The sequence below is a fragment of the Phaseolus vulgaris genome, chromosome 2, assembly GCF_051622355.1.
Source record: "Phaseolus vulgaris cultivar YP4 chromosome 2, ASM5162235v1, whole genome shotgun sequence".
Taxonomy (NCBI): Eukaryota; Viridiplantae; Streptophyta; class Magnoliopsida; order Fabales; family Fabaceae; genus Phaseolus; species Phaseolus vulgaris.
Window position 1 is genome coordinate 34,304,773 of NC_143499.1, and position 17,909 is coordinate 34,322,681.

General features: G+C 34.7%; 1 protein-coding gene and 1 pseudogene across 7 annotated transcripts; both read right to left on the reverse strand.

Moving 5' to 3' along the window:
- Positions 1-14: 14 nt before the first annotated feature.
- LOC137811596 (uncharacterized) lies at positions 15-15,676 on the reverse strand. 7 transcript variants are annotated; one of them, XM_068613392.1, is made up of 8 exons: positions 15,384-15,676; positions 10,895-11,129; positions 9,001-9,124; positions 7,305-7,651; positions 5,451-7,212; positions 4,982-5,232; positions 648-753; positions 15-403 (listed from the first exon to the last, which is right to left on the reverse strand). In XM_068613392.1, the coding sequence occupies exons 1-7, from the start codon at positions 15,443-15,445 to the stop codon at positions 682-684; spliced, it is 2,853 nt and encodes a 950-aa protein (XP_068469493.1). In that variant the 5' UTR covers positions 15,446-15,676; the 3' UTR covers positions 15-403; positions 648-681. The 7 variants fall into 7 exon arrangements, with proteins under 7 accessions (XP_068469493.1, XP_068469492.1, XP_090154775.1 ...); XM_068613391.2 differs by having other exon boundaries at positions 648-756; XM_090298649.1 differs by having other exon boundaries at positions 648-756; positions 7,305-7,623; positions 15,384-15,624.
- Positions 11,492-12,463, reverse strand: LOC150029128 (secreted RxLR effector protein 161 pseudogene; annotated as a pseudogene).
- Positions 15,677-17,909: the final 2,233 nt, after the last annotated feature.

Here is a 17,909-nt window from a genome sequence, read left to right on the forward strand (position 1 = left end):
TGTTATCACCTCAGTACTGAAAATGACCGAATTCACATTTATTCAATAGTTAAAATTTTGAAATTTAAACAAACGGGAAAATTTAAAAGAAAACACTAATTGACACATTACAATAGGGCCAAAGGCCTAAACCAAATTCCATCATTAAAGAACTCTCTAGTATTTACAATTTAATTGCTGAAACTTCAGTTCTGAGGTAAACAGTTGTTTGATAGAAACTTTCCACTCTACGAGGTAATTGACTAGTAACATAGATTGAGGCAAGATCCCCGTTCTGATGAACAACCTGTACCCATTATGGCATAGGTGGGAGAAAGTAACATGTCTACTACAAACTCACTGAGCTCTAGCAAGTGAATGCAAGAATACCTCGAATAGATTAGTCGAATACGCTTCTAGAAGCCTGCAAAAGTTAGGACAACAAGAGTTAGAGATAGCAGGGAAAAGAACAAGTTTGAGCTGAAAAAAATAGCCATTTAATTAATTTAAGGTACGTAAAGTTGGAGATACTTTAACTTCAATTTGAAGAGTGGATAATCCTTACTTTCTCATTTCACATGCTTATTCCTTTAAGAGGAGTCAAATCCATGACGTAAAGTAACAATACTTTGTCTATCAAATTTTCAAGCTATAAGCCTATGACATACCCTCTTACAGGAAATGGAAACACCCATTAAAATCTCAGAGTTGACCATGGCTTCTGCTCAGAGAGTCGTTGCGAAAGAGTTTTTTACCAGGTGCTTGCTGGTCATTCTGCTGAAAGAGATTCAAGCCAGAGAACATTAAGACAATTAATTCAACGTAAGGTATATAGAGTATAAACATTAATATTTTAATTTAATTATAAAAAACAAACAACAGATGAAGAAGTTTATTATAAGGAAATACGTTCAATTTCATTGTATCTTCTATGTCAAACAATAATTTGTCCAAAGAACACCGTTAAATTTCTAGATGTTGAAAAGTAAACATTAATCAAAGGATAGGACAGGTCTACAGTATCCTATGCCAGTCCAAAAGACATTTTTCAAACGTATTGTCCACAATGTCTTTAAAAGGAAAATATTGGAGGAAGCAGCAAAACTTATCCAAAGGAGCAAACAGGGACCTCTAGATTACTAAACTAATAGAAACATGTAATTACAAAATTACATGTAGACTTCTGGATCAGCACACAATCATTCTCAGCTTATCAAGACTTGCAAACTTCTCAATATAACAAGACTACTAAACTCAATATAACAATGATCCTATGTAAGGAATATCTAAATTATATATGTATTATTAAGAACATTTGTATTTATTCTCATATCATATCTTTATTATTAGATGTCAAATCTTCTATATTTATTGTATTGATTCATTTTTCTCAATATATATAAAGCACTTGTGTTGTCTCAGAAACACAATTTCAGCTCAATATTTCTCTTCCCTAGAATTTAACATGGTATCAGGGCCTTTCTTAGAACCGTGTTAGCTCAATAGACCCACGGTTTCCAGAGGATTTTCATTTTTTGTTGCAAACCTCCCTCCTAGGTTCGCTTTCAATATTTCAGTGCTCTCTCATTAGGGTTTTTTTTTTTCTTTAGCTTTCCAAAACAAATGTCTTCCAACACCACACCAACCTCCAGAAAAGATTCTCTTGTCTTTTCTTACCATAATTAGTATTGAGAAGATGGACAAGTCTAACTATTCCACTTCAGCTTCTGAAATTGAGTTATGGTTAAGTGGGTCAAGCTACAAATCCCATCTCACTACCATTATTAAATTCGTTCCTACACAACATCGTGAACAATGGATAAAGATTCACGTTCAACTCAATAGTGTTATTACACCTCACTAAGACCTATTTTTTGCCTCCATGAAATGTGTGCATTACTTTGGAGTGAGGCTCGAGCCCTTTATACCAATGATACACAGCGTCTATACAGCACGTGTCAAGATCTCTCAGTACTTCTTGGTCCACAATGTTTTGAGGGTCCTATGTATGCTTATCTTGAGTGGCTTCATGTTGCCTTACATTATTTTAATGAGATCCTTCTACCATTTGCAAATGTGAAAAAGGACTTGGGAACTACAGTACGATCTTTATGACCTTGGGTTTATATGGTTGCCACAAGAGTATGCCCTTACCTGTGATTAGATTTTGGGATCACCAATAAATCTTACTATAACTTTCCCATCATTTGTGCTCCTTTGTATTCCTCAAAAAATAAACACAAAGACACATACTTCGTCGATAGGTGTGAAAACACTGCAATTGCATCATAGGGTGTAATTTTAGACTCTCTTGTTCAGGTAATTCTAAAAATCATTCTGCAAACAGTTACTTCATAAGTTGTTTGAGGGTGGACAGGAAACTCCCTTGTCCACACAATATTGCCCAAGCATCCACTACTGAGTTACCTGTTGTTCCTAGATTATCGGTTAATCCATCTCTAGCAAAATTTTAAAACTTTATCTAATGGTGTGTGACACACCAATCCACTAGCAGCATTGCTTCAATGGCATACACTAGTGATTCATCTACTTGTCTCTCTCAATCTCCTTCTCTTGGTCCCTGGGTTACTAGCTCTGGCACAACTGGTAATCATTCTCTTTTCTCCTCCTTTAATAAAGTTGTCAATTTTCCTTTCATAATTACTGCTAATGGATCACAAACAAAAGCTTGCAACATTGGTACTACCCAATCCGTCTCATTCCTTATTGTTGACTCTATTCTTTATGTCCCTCATTGCACTTTTAATTAACTGTGTATACTACCCAATCCCGTCATATTATCCTCATCATTGAAAAATTGTTACCTTCCAAGATTGGATATTGGCATTGTGAGTCACATGGCCTTTACTATCTCTATCTGTCATCATTAGTATGTGCATTAAGTCTATTCAATAATGATTCATGCACAATTAGGACATCCTCGATTAACAAAATTGCAAAAGATTATGTCAAGCTTAAAATGTCTACTTTAAATTGAGAGTCATGTTAATTAAGAAGCATGTTTGTCAGTCTTGTCTTCATAGTCTTAATAAACGAGCATTGTCTCTTTTTTTCTTTAGTTCACTTTATTGTACTATTACCCGTTTTGGTTTTACATATTTTCTTATCTTTATTGATGCTTATTCGATATGTACTTGAATTTGGTTGATAAAGAATCAATCATAAGTGTTTTATATATTTTAAACATTTTTAAATAACCAAAACACAATTTGGTATATTCATATGTGCTCTTCAAAGTGCCAATGCTCATGAGTATCTGTCTAACCAATTTCAACACTTCATGACATTCAATGGTATCCTTCATCAAACTTCATATTTGCATACTCCGCAACAAAATGGGGTAGTTGAATGTAAAAACAAACATCTTCTTGAAACTACTCGAACACTACTTCAAAGTAATCTTCCTCACCAATTTTGGCAGGATGTTGTTTTTAAATATGTATTTAATTAATCAAATGTCATCACTTGCCCTAAATGATTACCGCACCCTGTCCTTTTCTTCATTCCCCTCTATAAATCTTCCTCCACGTGTTTTTGGTTCCGCATGTTCTGTACGTAACCTCACCTTAGATAAACTTTCTACTCAATCATTCAAATGTGTCTTCATGGGATATCTTCCTTCACCACCAAATGACTTTGCAATAATTCAGGATGCTTCTTCTGCATCACTTCAGGTATATGAACGTTGTTTGTGACTTATTGATATTTCAGTATGAGATTCATCTTCGATAGATGATGATATAATGGAGGCCATGCCTACTCCTTCACTGACACCATCTCCCATACCGAATCCGATCTCATCTAAAAATGATTAGCCTATTAGGTATTCGAAAAGCTACATGTTCTACTTGTAACCCTTCTCCCCAATAGCGTCATTGTATTTCCTCCATAACATATGTTTGTTTGTCCTTGTTATCTTCAATTCTTATTCCTAAGTCTCCAAGTGAAGCTTGATCACACTAAGAGTGGCAACAACAAGATGATTGATGAGATGTGGGCTCTTCAAAGTAGTGGTACTTGAAAGTTGGTCCCTCTTCCAACTCGCAAATCAATTATCGAGTGTCGATGGTTGTATACTCCTAAAATAGAACCTGATGGTAATATTGATCGCTATAAAACTCGACAGATTATAATATTGTTTCTTCGCTTTCCAACTATTGTTTTCTCTCTTCAAAACTTTGATTAACCACCAATGCATGACACAAGAAATCATCTAAGAAGCGTGTGTCACTCTTAGATAAACAAAGGAGGGAGTAGCCATTTGATATGACACTCAAAATAAGAAATCACATTTTTATTCAATCAAAGTTATCAAAATAAGTACATGAGCTATCCTCATATAGAGAGTATGGTGGGAAAGGATTAAACAAACATCCTAGCCTTATGTCTAAACAAAACATAGAATATACTAATATTAGGGATATATAGTTTATTCTTGTTATGCTAAAAACAAAGAAAAAATTCACATTTATTTTTATTTTGAGGATCGCATCAAAGGGTCTAGACCCATCTCTATGTAATGCAATATACATTCTATATATAATATGTTCCTTTGTTGTGCTTGTGGCACATGGATTCCATATGATTATCTATCATTTATTTCTACAATATATGTCCTACTTAATTTTTTAATGTGCAAAATTTTTGTCTTTTGTCAGCATTTTCCACCACCAAACAAACAAAAAGGAAGTTTGAGGCTTGCAAAATTTCGTTCACTAAACCAATCAAATTAACTACTAATTTTTCAATAAATTGTTATAATATAGTTTCAAAATTTGAAAAATATTAATGTCCAAGAAAAACAAACAAACAACTCCACAAAATTCTTGTCCATACAAATTACACGGGAGAATCTAGTAAAATGAAATAAATTCATGGCAGTCTGATCTTGTCATGCTTCAAGCCTTATTTATTGCTCACCTAAACAAAATTACAACCTAGCAAGAATGGAGAAAACAAATGAGGAGTGAGATAGAAAAACCTTGTACAAGGACGCAGCAGACTCAGATGGTACAGCTGGAATTGCATTGTGCTCCAGTGATTGCAAAGTATCCAAAGCATCTAAAGTCAACTGCCAACCGGAGAGGGCAATTGCATCACTACTTGTTCTTGTAACAGAACTAGCACAGCCAGCTGCAGCCACATTGCCATTTACCCAAGGGCAACATTGATTGTGATAGGAAATAGGATCAAACTCTGCAGCTTCATAATTACTCTCTCCTTTTGGAGGGCCTAAAGAATTGCATAATATTAGTGGCTATGCTCCAAAATATGAACTAATGAATGAAGAGCAAAAAGACAATAAATGATTAGATTCCATTTTCATTTTGATGCTTGATGAAAAGCAGCAAGGGCAGGATTGTATATAGAGTCCACTGTCCAAAATTATCAATCTTGGAAAGTGGCGCATAGCAACTAAAAAAGTTAAAGATCATAAAAATAGAGCTTACCAATCCCATTTGCAATGGCAAAATCGGATTCAGGGAGAGAACTATTATTGCCAAATGAAGATTTACCATCCTTCATGATCTCTTCCTTGGTATTTTCACAACCGGAATAAATATTAGCATTACAAGATTGAGATGGGTGGCCACTATTAGCAGGCAGAAGATTGCAATTTTGACTAATCTTTTCACCACTTTCAACAGATTCCGCCTTTGTAGAACAGCCAATTTTTGACCCACTATCTGTTCTTCCTGCAGAGTGAGACATCATTTCCTGGCTATCACCAATAGGATCTTCCCTATTCATATCATCAGGGATAATCTCATCCATTAGACCTGGATCTGGAACAGATTCACCTGTTTGTCCCTGATGTTCAGCATCTTCTACTCTCTGTTCCATTTCACCAACAAGACTATCAGCTCTGTGCACAGATATATCAGCCCCGTGGATTTCAGCTTCATGACTAGCACACATTCCAACACTCCCTCCACTGATGCCCAAACTAATTCCATCTCGAGCCTGAGCAGTCACAGTTTCTGCATTGAAATGTTCTTCTATGTAGTTTGTACTACTGACACCCACTTCACCAGGGACAACTTCAGTAGTAGTTTGTAAGCAAGTGCTTTGCTGAGCTAGATTGCTGTTATTCAGTTCAGACGTTTCATTCATGTCCACATTGCCATATGTGCTAGAGGAGGGGAAATGAACATCATCAAGATCTCCAGGGTAGTTTTCAACACTTTCCATAGAATTATCATTCACACTGTGACATATTGTGTCCATTGCAATGACAGATGATGCACGGGTTGAGTCCCTAGTAGCTTGGATACCTATGGGACGATCACAACCTTTAACGTGAGCCTCAAAACCCCTTGAATGACTCAGACCTGCACCACATGAGTCTCTTTGATGAGGTGAACAATAAGTGTCGAAAATATCAGAATCACGTGCTCGTTTCGATGGACCAGCTGAATATTGTCCACCATCTGTAACTTCATCTCCATCACGATCGATGACAGTTCCTTCTACACTATCAGCCTGCTGCTGCAACCTAAGAATTGGCTGTTCATCTGAGCTTCCACCTTTTTCAAGATTTCTCTTACGAGACCTTGGTCCTCGTGATTCGTATGAAGCCGCACGATCACCAATTTCACTCCTAGAAGGTTGCCCGATCATTAAGTCCCTTCCCATATCTTCATCATGAGTATATTCAGATGTTGCTGTCCTGCCAAAAGGAGTAAAAGGAAAACCCCCTGCCATGGTAAGATTTAAATCCAAATCATCATTTGCCAACAATTTCCCCTCATTTGTTGTTGCAACTTCATCACGGTTATCAGTCTGATCTTTCTCTGTATCATCACCTGCAATCCAACCACTGATTCCACTTGCTGCACTAGCTCCTCGAATCAATCCTCCTATTTTTTTACTAGTATCAAGAATATCTATACTGTTAGGTACAAAACGAGTAGCACAAGGAACTGATAAAAAATCTGAAATTCTGACTGCAGCACCACATAAGCTACAATCAAGCCAAGGTATCTTGGAGTCAAGTCTAGTCTCTTTAACAGATGCCTTTCCCTTTCTAGCATCCAATTTAGTAGAAGCAGAAACTGCCTTTGACCCAGGATCTTGAGTAAGATGAATTTTAGTCTTGCTAGGGCCGATAGAATATCCATTTCTTTCAGATTGAGCAGAGTGTTCTTCACAATCTTGGACATTTAAAAGCCACCTTGGTTCCCAACCACAAAGGCTTATAAGTTTTTGTGCCTGCCAAAAGCATGACAAGTTATTAGGAAATAAGCATGTGACAGAGTAGCAACAAAAGTATCAAAAAGACAAAAAATATATAAAAAGCTTACACGAGTATACAAACAGTATGTCTCATCTTGAGAGTTGTCAAGCTCATATATAATTTCTGGTTTGATGTCTGCTTCTCCTGACGTAAAATTCTGAGACTGCAATAGAAAGCGTTCAATCTGTGGGCCATGAGAAGCAGACATCAACTCAATTGCAGAGATGGCTACCACAGGGAGACGGTGAAATTGTATGAGTCCATCACATCTATCCTTGTAGCCCCCAATTAAAGCAGATGGAGGAGTTGGAGGGAACTGCACTAAGCTTTCTGGACAACTGTTTCCCTTCCAAGGGCAATTTACCTTATGACCCGAATCCAGCTGCCTGGCAAAGGATTCGCAGGCATTTTGAGCTTTGGCCATGAACAATAAGAAAAAAAAGTTAAGAACACTGACGAATAAATCACCAACAGCAGACAAATCCTTTTAACCTGTTACCAGAGACAGTTTGCTTAAAACTAGATTAAAATAAGATAATAGGAGAGCTTGTTTGTGATTATTTTCTAAGAAAAAAAGTGGTTATTTTATAAAACAAGAAGATTTGTTCATTTTCTTTTTGTGTTTGTCTAATGTGCTTCTTTTAAAAATAAACACCTTTCAACTTATTTTTATTTAATAATCAAATCCTATCTAATTCTTACATCAGTGACTTTCTTTAAATTGCTTATTTCAAAGAACATTTTAAATTTAAACAAACTGATGCTATATTTGCCTAACTGTTTTGAGAAAATAATGTAAAAGAAGATCTCAAATGATTTAAACTGATAAAGGATCGCTTAGATATAAATATTAATAACTTATCTTATATGCACAGCTTACATTTTGTCCCTTTATTTTGAAGTATTATAAAGTCTTGCTATAAATGCCATAGCCTATAAAAACCTTGAAACAAAGTAATGCAAGCTAGTATACTTACATGCTTACTTGTATATAGTCACTATTTCTCAGCCAACTTCAAAAGCCTTATGGGACATTCATCACATTGATTTATCTTAATGAACAAATTTTATATACTCCTTTTAACACACAAAAATTGTATTAGAGGACAAATAGAAGTTAAGAATAGAACTGGGTCTGGGAGGAAAATAAAAAAAAAATTCTCTAAAACAAAAACTAGACAGGTACAAAGAACAAGGAGGCAATCACTTAAGACAGAAAACCAAGCCTGGTCTCTGTATTTCAAGAATAGCACCCATCCCTGTAACAAACACGAGCTGAAGACCCAAGGAAATAGAGAAAAAAGAAAATAATCCTGTCCCCATTATATATTTCAGAAGGATTGACAAACTATGCATTTAATCTTGAATCTCATTTCATCGACAACAAATTAAACAGCACTTAGCTACATTCATTTTTTGGACATATAAAACATTAAATGTTCAGCATCATTGCTTTTAATGTTCCATTTAAGAACTAAGTGAGGAAGAACAATATTTATCTTTGGGGATTGCTTGTTAACAATAGACGACCGTTCTCTGAAAGTAAAGTAACAGATCTGATTTTCATCCTACTTCTACATCGGACCTGTACCTAGGGTTCCACCAGATTAGACTTTTAACATCCATAGTCCACATAAAAGCATAAGCAGTTTTTATAATTTCTATATAGTTATTAACATGACATATTTTAGAGAAAACAGAGTTTGGAAACAGAATGAAGTAGCCAAAAAAAGTACAAAGATTGCAAATTTCCAATCACCAACCTTCAGCTGAAGTCCAAGATGATAATGCTGTAAAACACAGGCAAGCAGCACATGACTCGCAAGCAATTTTGTCTACACCATTATTTATCCAGCCTTTCTGAGCACAAGCCAATGAACTGATGATCTGGAGGAGGAAATTAAAGAGGACATGAAGAAGATTTGGAGAATAAAGTATAACATTGTCTATACATGCTCAATAGATAAAGCTTATCCCTCACAGATTAAAAAATCCTTAAACAACTACTTCGTGCAACTATCTATAACATTCACTGATTTTTTATCAAATAAAATTCAAATTTAATCAATGCTACCCAGCCTTGGGGTTCCCAGTGCGTATTAGTATGCATTCAGAAAGCACCAAGACAATATATTTGGGTTTCCCAAGATGATAGAAACCCTAATAAATATGGGGGAAAACAAACTCCATGAAAGAAACATTTCCCTCAAATGTGTCCTCCCAAGAGCTGACAGTTTTATTCATGTGCCATAATGCCATTTCCCAAGCCAAAGGAAATCAGTGTTTGAAAAATAATTTTTGAGGGACTAGCAAAAGTTACATTATGCATAATCAAACATAATAGCCTTCTGAAGAAATGATACTTATTTCATTTCAAAATAGAAATTACTAGATTTGGACCATATATGTTGTGACAGTGAAAGTGAGCACAGTTAATGTGAAAAAACCTGAAACAGCTACACAATGAGTGTTGGAGATCTCACATCAACCAAAGATGAGGTCAAATTTTGTATACAAGTGGGTGGAAACTACCTTACAAGCTTGTTTTGTGAGGTTGAGTTAAGCTTAAAGTCTACTTTCTAAGATGGTATCAAAGCCTACTTTAGCAATGTTTGTTGAGCTTATTGTGTCACCTGCTATTAAACCGCTATCAAACCACCTATAAATATTTAATCTCATGCTCAAAATGTCCACTCCTCATCGTGAGGGGGGTGTTAAAGATCCCACTTCAACCAAAAATATGGTCAAATTATAGTATATAAGTAGATACAAATCTCACGTTACAAACTGGTTTTGTGAAGTTGAACTAGGCTTAAAGCCCACTTCTAAGAGTGTGATATAAATGCATCACAATGACACTATTGGAATTCCCAAAATTGCCTAACAATCTACATTATTTATAATTGCACCCAATTTGGTAATTTTTCTTTATTAGTATAAATTCTTTAAGGATAATATGAAGTAAATTAATTACGAAATTGCAATTTAAGAAGTTAGTTGTGTTGTGAATAGGTAACCAGAAATGTCAAAATTACCATCCATGAACGGTTACAGGTAGAATTCAATATTTTGTCACATTAGGGATTGCAAAAGCAAATTTGCATAAATTCTAGTTTATTAACAATCAACAAATTATTTGAGACATTTAACACTACTGTAGAAAGAGTGGCCAACAGCTGTCACAAATTCAAAAGCTGAAACCAAAATTATTTGTAAGTTCCTCAAACTAAAGAGGAGTTTGCAGTTTTCAAGCAATTAGCACATGTAACAGACATGTTCTTGTACTACTAACAATAACTGATTTCAGATTTGAGAATTATATGTACTACTAACAATAAATGAATAAAAAGGAACCAGAAAGAATTATATGTAGCTCTGTTTGCATAATACCCTTTTTTTTACATTGTATAACAGTATAAGTTCCTATCATAATCTATATAAGCAAGCATAAACAGAAACTATCTCGGGGTAATCAATCAATATGCTTTGTTGACTTCAGACATACAACTCTTTATTCTCTAGGCCAACAAATATTGAAGCATAAGTGAATCTGTAACAAACTACCCACAAGGAAGGGATAGCTTAAAATGTACAAGTATATATTGAAGCATAAATGAATCTGTAATACATTTATAGAAAACCGTGGTCAGTTCAAACCTGAGGCTTTCCAAGCCAATTTAAAGGATTAAATGTAGCCAAACGTCTTAATAAGTCTCCCCTTTCCCAAGGTCTACAAGATCTGGAAGACCCACCAGTACTTGTGCTCAAGGAAGTCCATGGGGGTTGTGAACCAACACATGAGATAGAAGCTGCTTTAGAGACTTGTCCATGACTTGACCCATCTATACTGCCAACATTCGTTGGAACAGCTGGGGATGATGCCCCAGCAGAACTGATAAATTATGAAAATTGTCAATTTAGTAGGTCAAACAAACAAAATAGTAGACAATACAATTGATTAGTGTTTACAAACCACCGCCAAGCATCATATGTGCATTAAGTTCATATCCATAAAAAATTACGGAACTATCCGCTTTGCATATACTTGCACAAATAAGATGAGTGAAAGACAATGTTTTCAACCTACATTGTTGGACTTTTATTGATGTATATATAGGATACAAAGAGGCAAAGCACTTGCCTAAAACCCTAACCCTAAAGCTAGGTTCACACAAAGGAAAATAATAAAAATAACATTACATTTCAACACTCTCCCTCGAGCTGGAGCATATAGATCATATGCACCAAGCTTGGAACATGTAAATTGAATTGGACTTTTATTGATATAGGATACAAAGAGGCAAAGCACTTGCCCAAAACCCTAACCCTAAAGCTAGGTACACACAAAGGAAAATAATAAAAATAACATTACATTTCAACACTCTCTCTCAAGCTAGAGCATATAGATCATATGCACCAAGCTTGGAACATGTAAATTGAATCATAGGTCCTCTTAGAGATTTAGTTAGAATGTATGTTTGTTGTTCACTAGAGCTGACAAACTTAGTAATAAGATCCTTGGATAGCAACTGCTCCCTAACAAAATGACAATCAATCTCTATGTTTAGTCCTCTCATGAAACACTAGATTGGAAGCAATATGAAGAGTTGTGTGGTTGTCACAATACAACTTCAGCAACTCATTTTCACAAAATCTCAACTCTTGAAGGAGTAGTTTAATCCACACAAGTTCACATGTAGCTAGGGCCATAAATCAATATTCAGCTTCTGCACTAGATCGAGCAACAACTCTTTCTTTCTTACTTTTCGAAGATAGAAGGCTCCCTCCAAGGAATATACAGTATCTTGTGGTAGATCTCATGCCAACAAGAAAACCAACCCAATTTGCATCACAATACTCTAAGACTTCAGTATTTCCCTTGTTCTCATACAACAATTCTTGTCCCGAGTTCCCTTTTACATGTCTGAGAATGTAAATCACAGCATTCCAGTGATCAATGCAGGGGTTTTCCGAAATTGACTCACAACTCCCACTGGATTAGAAAGACCAGGTCTTGTTATAGTAAGATAAATGAGTTTCCAAACCAGACTTCTATATCTCTTTAGGCATGAGAAAAGTTCACCTTGGTCTCTCCTCAACTTCTGATTTGAGTCCATAGGACTATCAATGAGCTTGCCAATTTTTAGGCATGTCTCCTTCAAAATATCAAGAACATATTATCTTTGTGAAATGATGATACCTTTTTTATTGTGTCACTTCGATACCAAAAACATATTTTAGATAGCCTAGATCTTTGGTTTGAAAGTTCCTGAACAAATGCTTTTTTAATTGAGCAATTCTAGTCATATCATTTCCTATAATAACAATATCATCAACATACACCGTAAGATAAACACAATTCCGAGAAGAAGTGTGGCAATAAAACACTAAATGATCTGCCTCACTCCATTTTAATCCAAATATCTGCACAATATGACTAAATTTACCAAACTAGGCTCAAGGTGATTGCTTCAAGCCATAGAGAGACTGTTGTAATTTACAAACTAAACCAAACTCCCCCTGAGAAACAAATACAAGAGGTGGCTCCATGTAAATCCCTTCCTCCAAATCACCATGAAGAAAGACATTTTTATTGCCAAGCTAGTGAGAGGGCAATGGAGAATGGCAACCATAGTAAGAAAAACACAAACAGTGTTGATCTTAGTCACGGGAGAAGAAGTATCACAATAGTTGAGACCACAAATTTGAGTGTATCCCTTAGTTACTAGACGAGCTTTGAGATGATCTACTTCACCAATAAGACCTACCTTAACAGTATAAACTCATCTACAACCCACAAGCTTCTTATCAGGGAGAAGAGTTACAAGCTCCCAAGTACCACTATGTTCAAATGCATGCAAATCATCAATCATGGTTTGTTGACATTTAGGGTGACCAAGTGCCTCATGAACATTGTTAGGAACAGTAATGGTGGACAAGAAGAAAACAAAAGAGAAATATGAAGGAGACAAATGATGATAACTTAAAAAAATTATTATCAAGATATGGATTACGAGTAGATCAAATACTTCTTCTAAGAGCAATAGGTCAAGTATGATTAGAGTCAGGAGAAGGTGATGAAGATGAAGGATCCATGGTATGGGAATCTAGTGGTGGAGGATATGAGTCACGGGTACCTTCAGGTAAGGATGAAGGAGTGATTTGTGTCTGACAGTGGTATGTGAGAAGAGGTGAGGTGAACAACGTCATCTACACTTTGAGCTGGAGTTTGAGAGGAAGAAGGAATAATTAATGGATCACAAGATGGTATAGGAAGGACTTATTGAATAGATGATGAATGTTTAATGAAGGACAAGCAGTGAGGGATTGCATCTCCCAAATGATGAACAAGAACATTAGTATTCAACATTAGAGAGCATGCACCTAACCCCAGCTTTTTTACTGAACGGTTCGGATAGTAGTGGACAACGACGATGACAACAGATGGTGTCCAAAACAATGAAGAAGACAAAGCGAGATCATACCCGCTCCAATACTAACTTGAAAAAATAAGATGACTGAAAGATATTGTTGTATATATAGGATACAAGGAAGAGGCAAGGCACTTGTCTAAAACCATAACCCTAAGGCTAGGTACACACAAAGGAAAAAATAATAAAAATAACATTACATTTCAACACATATGAAGGAGATTAATTCTAAACTTGAGCTTTAGAAACACACATTGGAACCCAAGGGTTTCCACTTCAGTAGGATTAAGACATGGAATATATCGAATATCCTCTATTTATTGTATAATTAGGACTATTTAGATTATATGTGAATTATTAGGAATATATTTATTTATTCCTGAATCATATATTTATTATTAAAGGATAGCAGATCTCCTCTATTTATTGTGTTGATTCTATTTTCTCGATATAAATAAAGCATTTGTACTATCTCAAAAACACATGATTTTAGATGGTGGTGGAGGTTGTGCTTGCAAGCTTAAAATGGAAAGAATCATGTTGAAGCCAACGGAGAACAAATAAGAAGATGGTGATGGCCAAATATAGTTAGCCAAACTATGGCTAAGGTGAATGCTTCTCTACCATTCCAAATGAAGGAAGCCTGAGATAATTAAGACCTGATTGGCTTATTCCTAATGGTATCAAGGTGCTGAAACCTTGATGGAGTCATTTCCACCTAAAAATTTGCCATGTCACTGACTTGTTATTCATTTAGGGGGAAATAGAGACACATGATAAAAATAATAAATTAGGACCAGTTAAAAACTAGTCCACCTGAAAAAGAAAAGGCAAGAAATGGTGGGTGCAGATCTGTCTTTTCTAAATTTTTTTGCTTATATGGTAATGGGAAATAATTGAGAAAAATTATTACTTTATTTAATTTAACATTTTTCATACAGTTTATTTATTTCCACTCTTTCTTCTCTACTCATCCAAACATGTGGAACTTTTTTCATTCTCATTTCTATCCATCCAAACATATCTTTTCAACCCTATTGCTCTTTTATTTATATCCTTCCTATTTCTCTCCCTCTTATTTCATTCACTCGATTTCCCTTTAAATCAACACAAAAAATAAAGAAGTAGCTCCTGTAAAGACCCTTGACTCAAACATTATGAAAGTCAAACACAGGCAAAGTGTTCTGCCTTGTCATACGCAACAAGCAAGTAAAATCACCTAAACCCACCTGCGTTTAAACATTTTCAACTTACCGGAATGCTGTAGAAAACGCAAACTTTATTACAACGAAACTAAGACAGTGAGGCCACTCCAGTTAGTGCTTACGCACTTTATCTATATCTACTCTACAATTAGTCCTTTATCTCCTTCGTAATGACACGAATGACGTGAAGGAAGAAAAAAAAAACTCGAGCAAGAAACTACATAGTAAGTAAGGGTATAACCGCATAAGCACAACATTTCCAAAATACACAATTCGCAACAAGAACAACACGAAACCGCGTTTTTTTCCTTAATAAGATCCAATTCTGGAGCTGCGGGAGCAGCGACAACAATATTATTGTGTTCTAGTGTCCAATTGAAGTTCAAATCGCATGAAGACGGAGAAACCGAGCAAATTGAAGCAACGTTTACAAAGCCCACGGAAAGCGAAACCCTAATTTAGGAAGAAAACAAGACTTGCGAGGAAGTGAGAGAGAGAAGAAAGGAGTACCTGGCAGTGGCAGCAGGTGTTGGATCAACGGTGCCGCCGGAGCTGATAACCTCTTCTCTCATCCCCTCACTCACTCTTTCCACCTCGCTACTTTCTCAAATTCCAAGCAAATGAAATTCACAACTGAAAGAGTAGCATTTGCAGCTTTGCTCATGTAAGTAAGTGTCAGCGCGTGGAAACCACTGCGAATACCAATATTTGCTATGCCCACGCCAATCGTGCTTCTGGCTGCGCCTGCAATAACTATTTGGAAAATGATAATTTGACTCTTGAAACTTTTAATTTCTTCTAATATTTTTTACAGAACTTTTAATCCTTATATTTGAATTTCAAAAACTTAAAAGACTAAATCATCTCCAACTCATATTAATTTTTTCATGATTGTAAGATAGTTTTTTTTTTATATATCTGACCCCTTAAGCATTTTTTATTTTATTAATTATTTAGTAGAAATTGTTGAAAATAATCACGTACGATATTAGTATTTTATTATAAAACATGAGAAAATAATTCCTAAAAATAATAATAATAATAAAATCCACATGTGCAATTATGTTAGTGTAATAAAAGAGCGATTGTGGACATATCATATCACTCTCCTTTGGAGTTTCATCATATACTTGGAACTTGAACAATGAAATCTTTAAGCTTCATCCAATATTTTCTTCAATTTGTTTTTTTTTTATGTTTACCCTTTAACTAAAGTTATTTGGCTAGTGTTTTAGTACCAACTTTGGTCATCTTACAAAATATTATTATTTTTGTATTGTATCTATTTTTAGATCTATCGAGAATCTCTTTTTTATGATTTTTCCTTTTATGTCTTTCTTAAATATTTTGATATTAAAAAATTTGAATGGGGGTTTGCAAAAAAAAAAATTGACTTAAATTGATTTTAATTAAAATTTATTTTTAAGTGATTGTGATTTATGTTAGATGTTTCATTCTAAAAACGAGTTAACAATATGAAAATTACTTAAATCTATATTAACTTCCAGCTTATTAACCTAAACCAGATCTAAATTTGATTTATTTTTATTTTTACTTTCTATTTCTAATTTCATTAATAGTTGCTACAAAGTTTATATTTAAAGGATTAAATAGATACAAATAAAAATATTAATCTACTATTTAAGGCTAATTCTCCCTGCACCCAATCAAGTGCCCAATTATGTTTGTGAAAATATCAAAATGTTCTTAATGAAATTTGCAAAAATATGAAAATGTCCTTAATGAAATTGAAATTAGGTTAAGGGAGAAATTTGCACTCAATCACAACACCCCTTTTTTTTTCACGCAGCAGCCACCACCACCACCTTCGTTGTTGTCTTGCCATTCTTCTGTTTGCATTTCTTCTCTGAGGCAGCTGTATCCATTAAGAATGATGAAAAAAAAATATCACTTGGCTTCCGGATATAGAAATCCATAAGTCAAAAAATATACTTCCGCATGCTCACATCCGGAACACAATTAACTATTATGGATATGTACATCTGGAATTCAAAACCCAATTCCAAATATGTACATCCGGAATCCAAAACTCAATTTCAGATAATGATATCTGTAACACATTTCTCTAATATGGACATAGGTATCCAGAAGCTTCAACTGCAAATGTTAATTGCTTACAGATGTTTATATCCGGAGTGTTTAACAATGACTTCCGGACGCTTGCATCCGTAAGGTCCGTAAGGTTAAAATCAAGCTTCTGGATATCGGTATCCGTGACCACCTCAGCACGAACAAAATACGAAAAACCAGCTTAAATGTCTTTTTACCTCACAATAATGTCAACCGACGGACCTTACAGTGCAAACGGCCCGTCCACCACCACATTAAAACTACCTGCTCTGTAGCTCAAACCACCACCAAAGAGAAAAAAAACAAGTTTCTATGCACCCTACACAGTTTTTCAAAATAAAAAAGACAAGGACATAATGAGATTTTACAAAGTTTGATTAGGTGCAGGAAGTAATTGTCATTACTTAAAAACTGGTCCAAATAGTGTTCTTAGCCCATTTCTTGATTTTGTTTATGGGTAATTGCTTCTTGCACCTTCATATTTTTTAAAATTTTAAAAATATTTATTTTAAATTTCACAATATAAAATACAATATTATGAATTATTCAATCTGAAATAAAAGAAAATTATAAATTTTAATCTTCAAAATTCTATAATTCGAAAAATCTCTAAATTTCATATTCTAAAATTTAAAAAAATATTTAATAAAAAATATGAAAAAGTATTTTGGATATTTTTTAAAATATGGACTTCTTGGTCAAAACTTATTTCATCTAAAACAGTTATTGGGTCAACTGTATTTATTTTGTAGTATATATCCTAAATCTATTTTAAAATAAATAGGAACTAAAGCAATAAATTTTAAACGTAGAAAGAAATACTCTGAACACATGTGCAAACCTCTCAAATCCTACTAGTTAAGTCTAAATTTTTGTGACTTAAATATTTTTTTAACAAATTCGACTTGAATTTTTTTCATTTAAATTAAAATTAATCTTTTTAGT

Coding starts and splice junctions, on each gene's coding strand:
- LOC137811596 (XM_068613391.2), bottom strand. CDS start 15,445: ATGAGAGAAGAGGTTATCAGCTCCGGCGGCACCGTTGATCCAACACCT. Junction 11,130..15,383: donor ACACCTGCTGCCACTGCCAG/GTACTCCTTTCT, acceptor ATAATTTATCAG/TTCTGCTGGGGCATCATCCC. Junction 9,125..10,894: donor ATTGGCTTGGAAAGCCTCAG/GTTTGAACTGAC, acceptor TTCCTCCTCCAG/ATCATCAGTTCATTGGCTTG.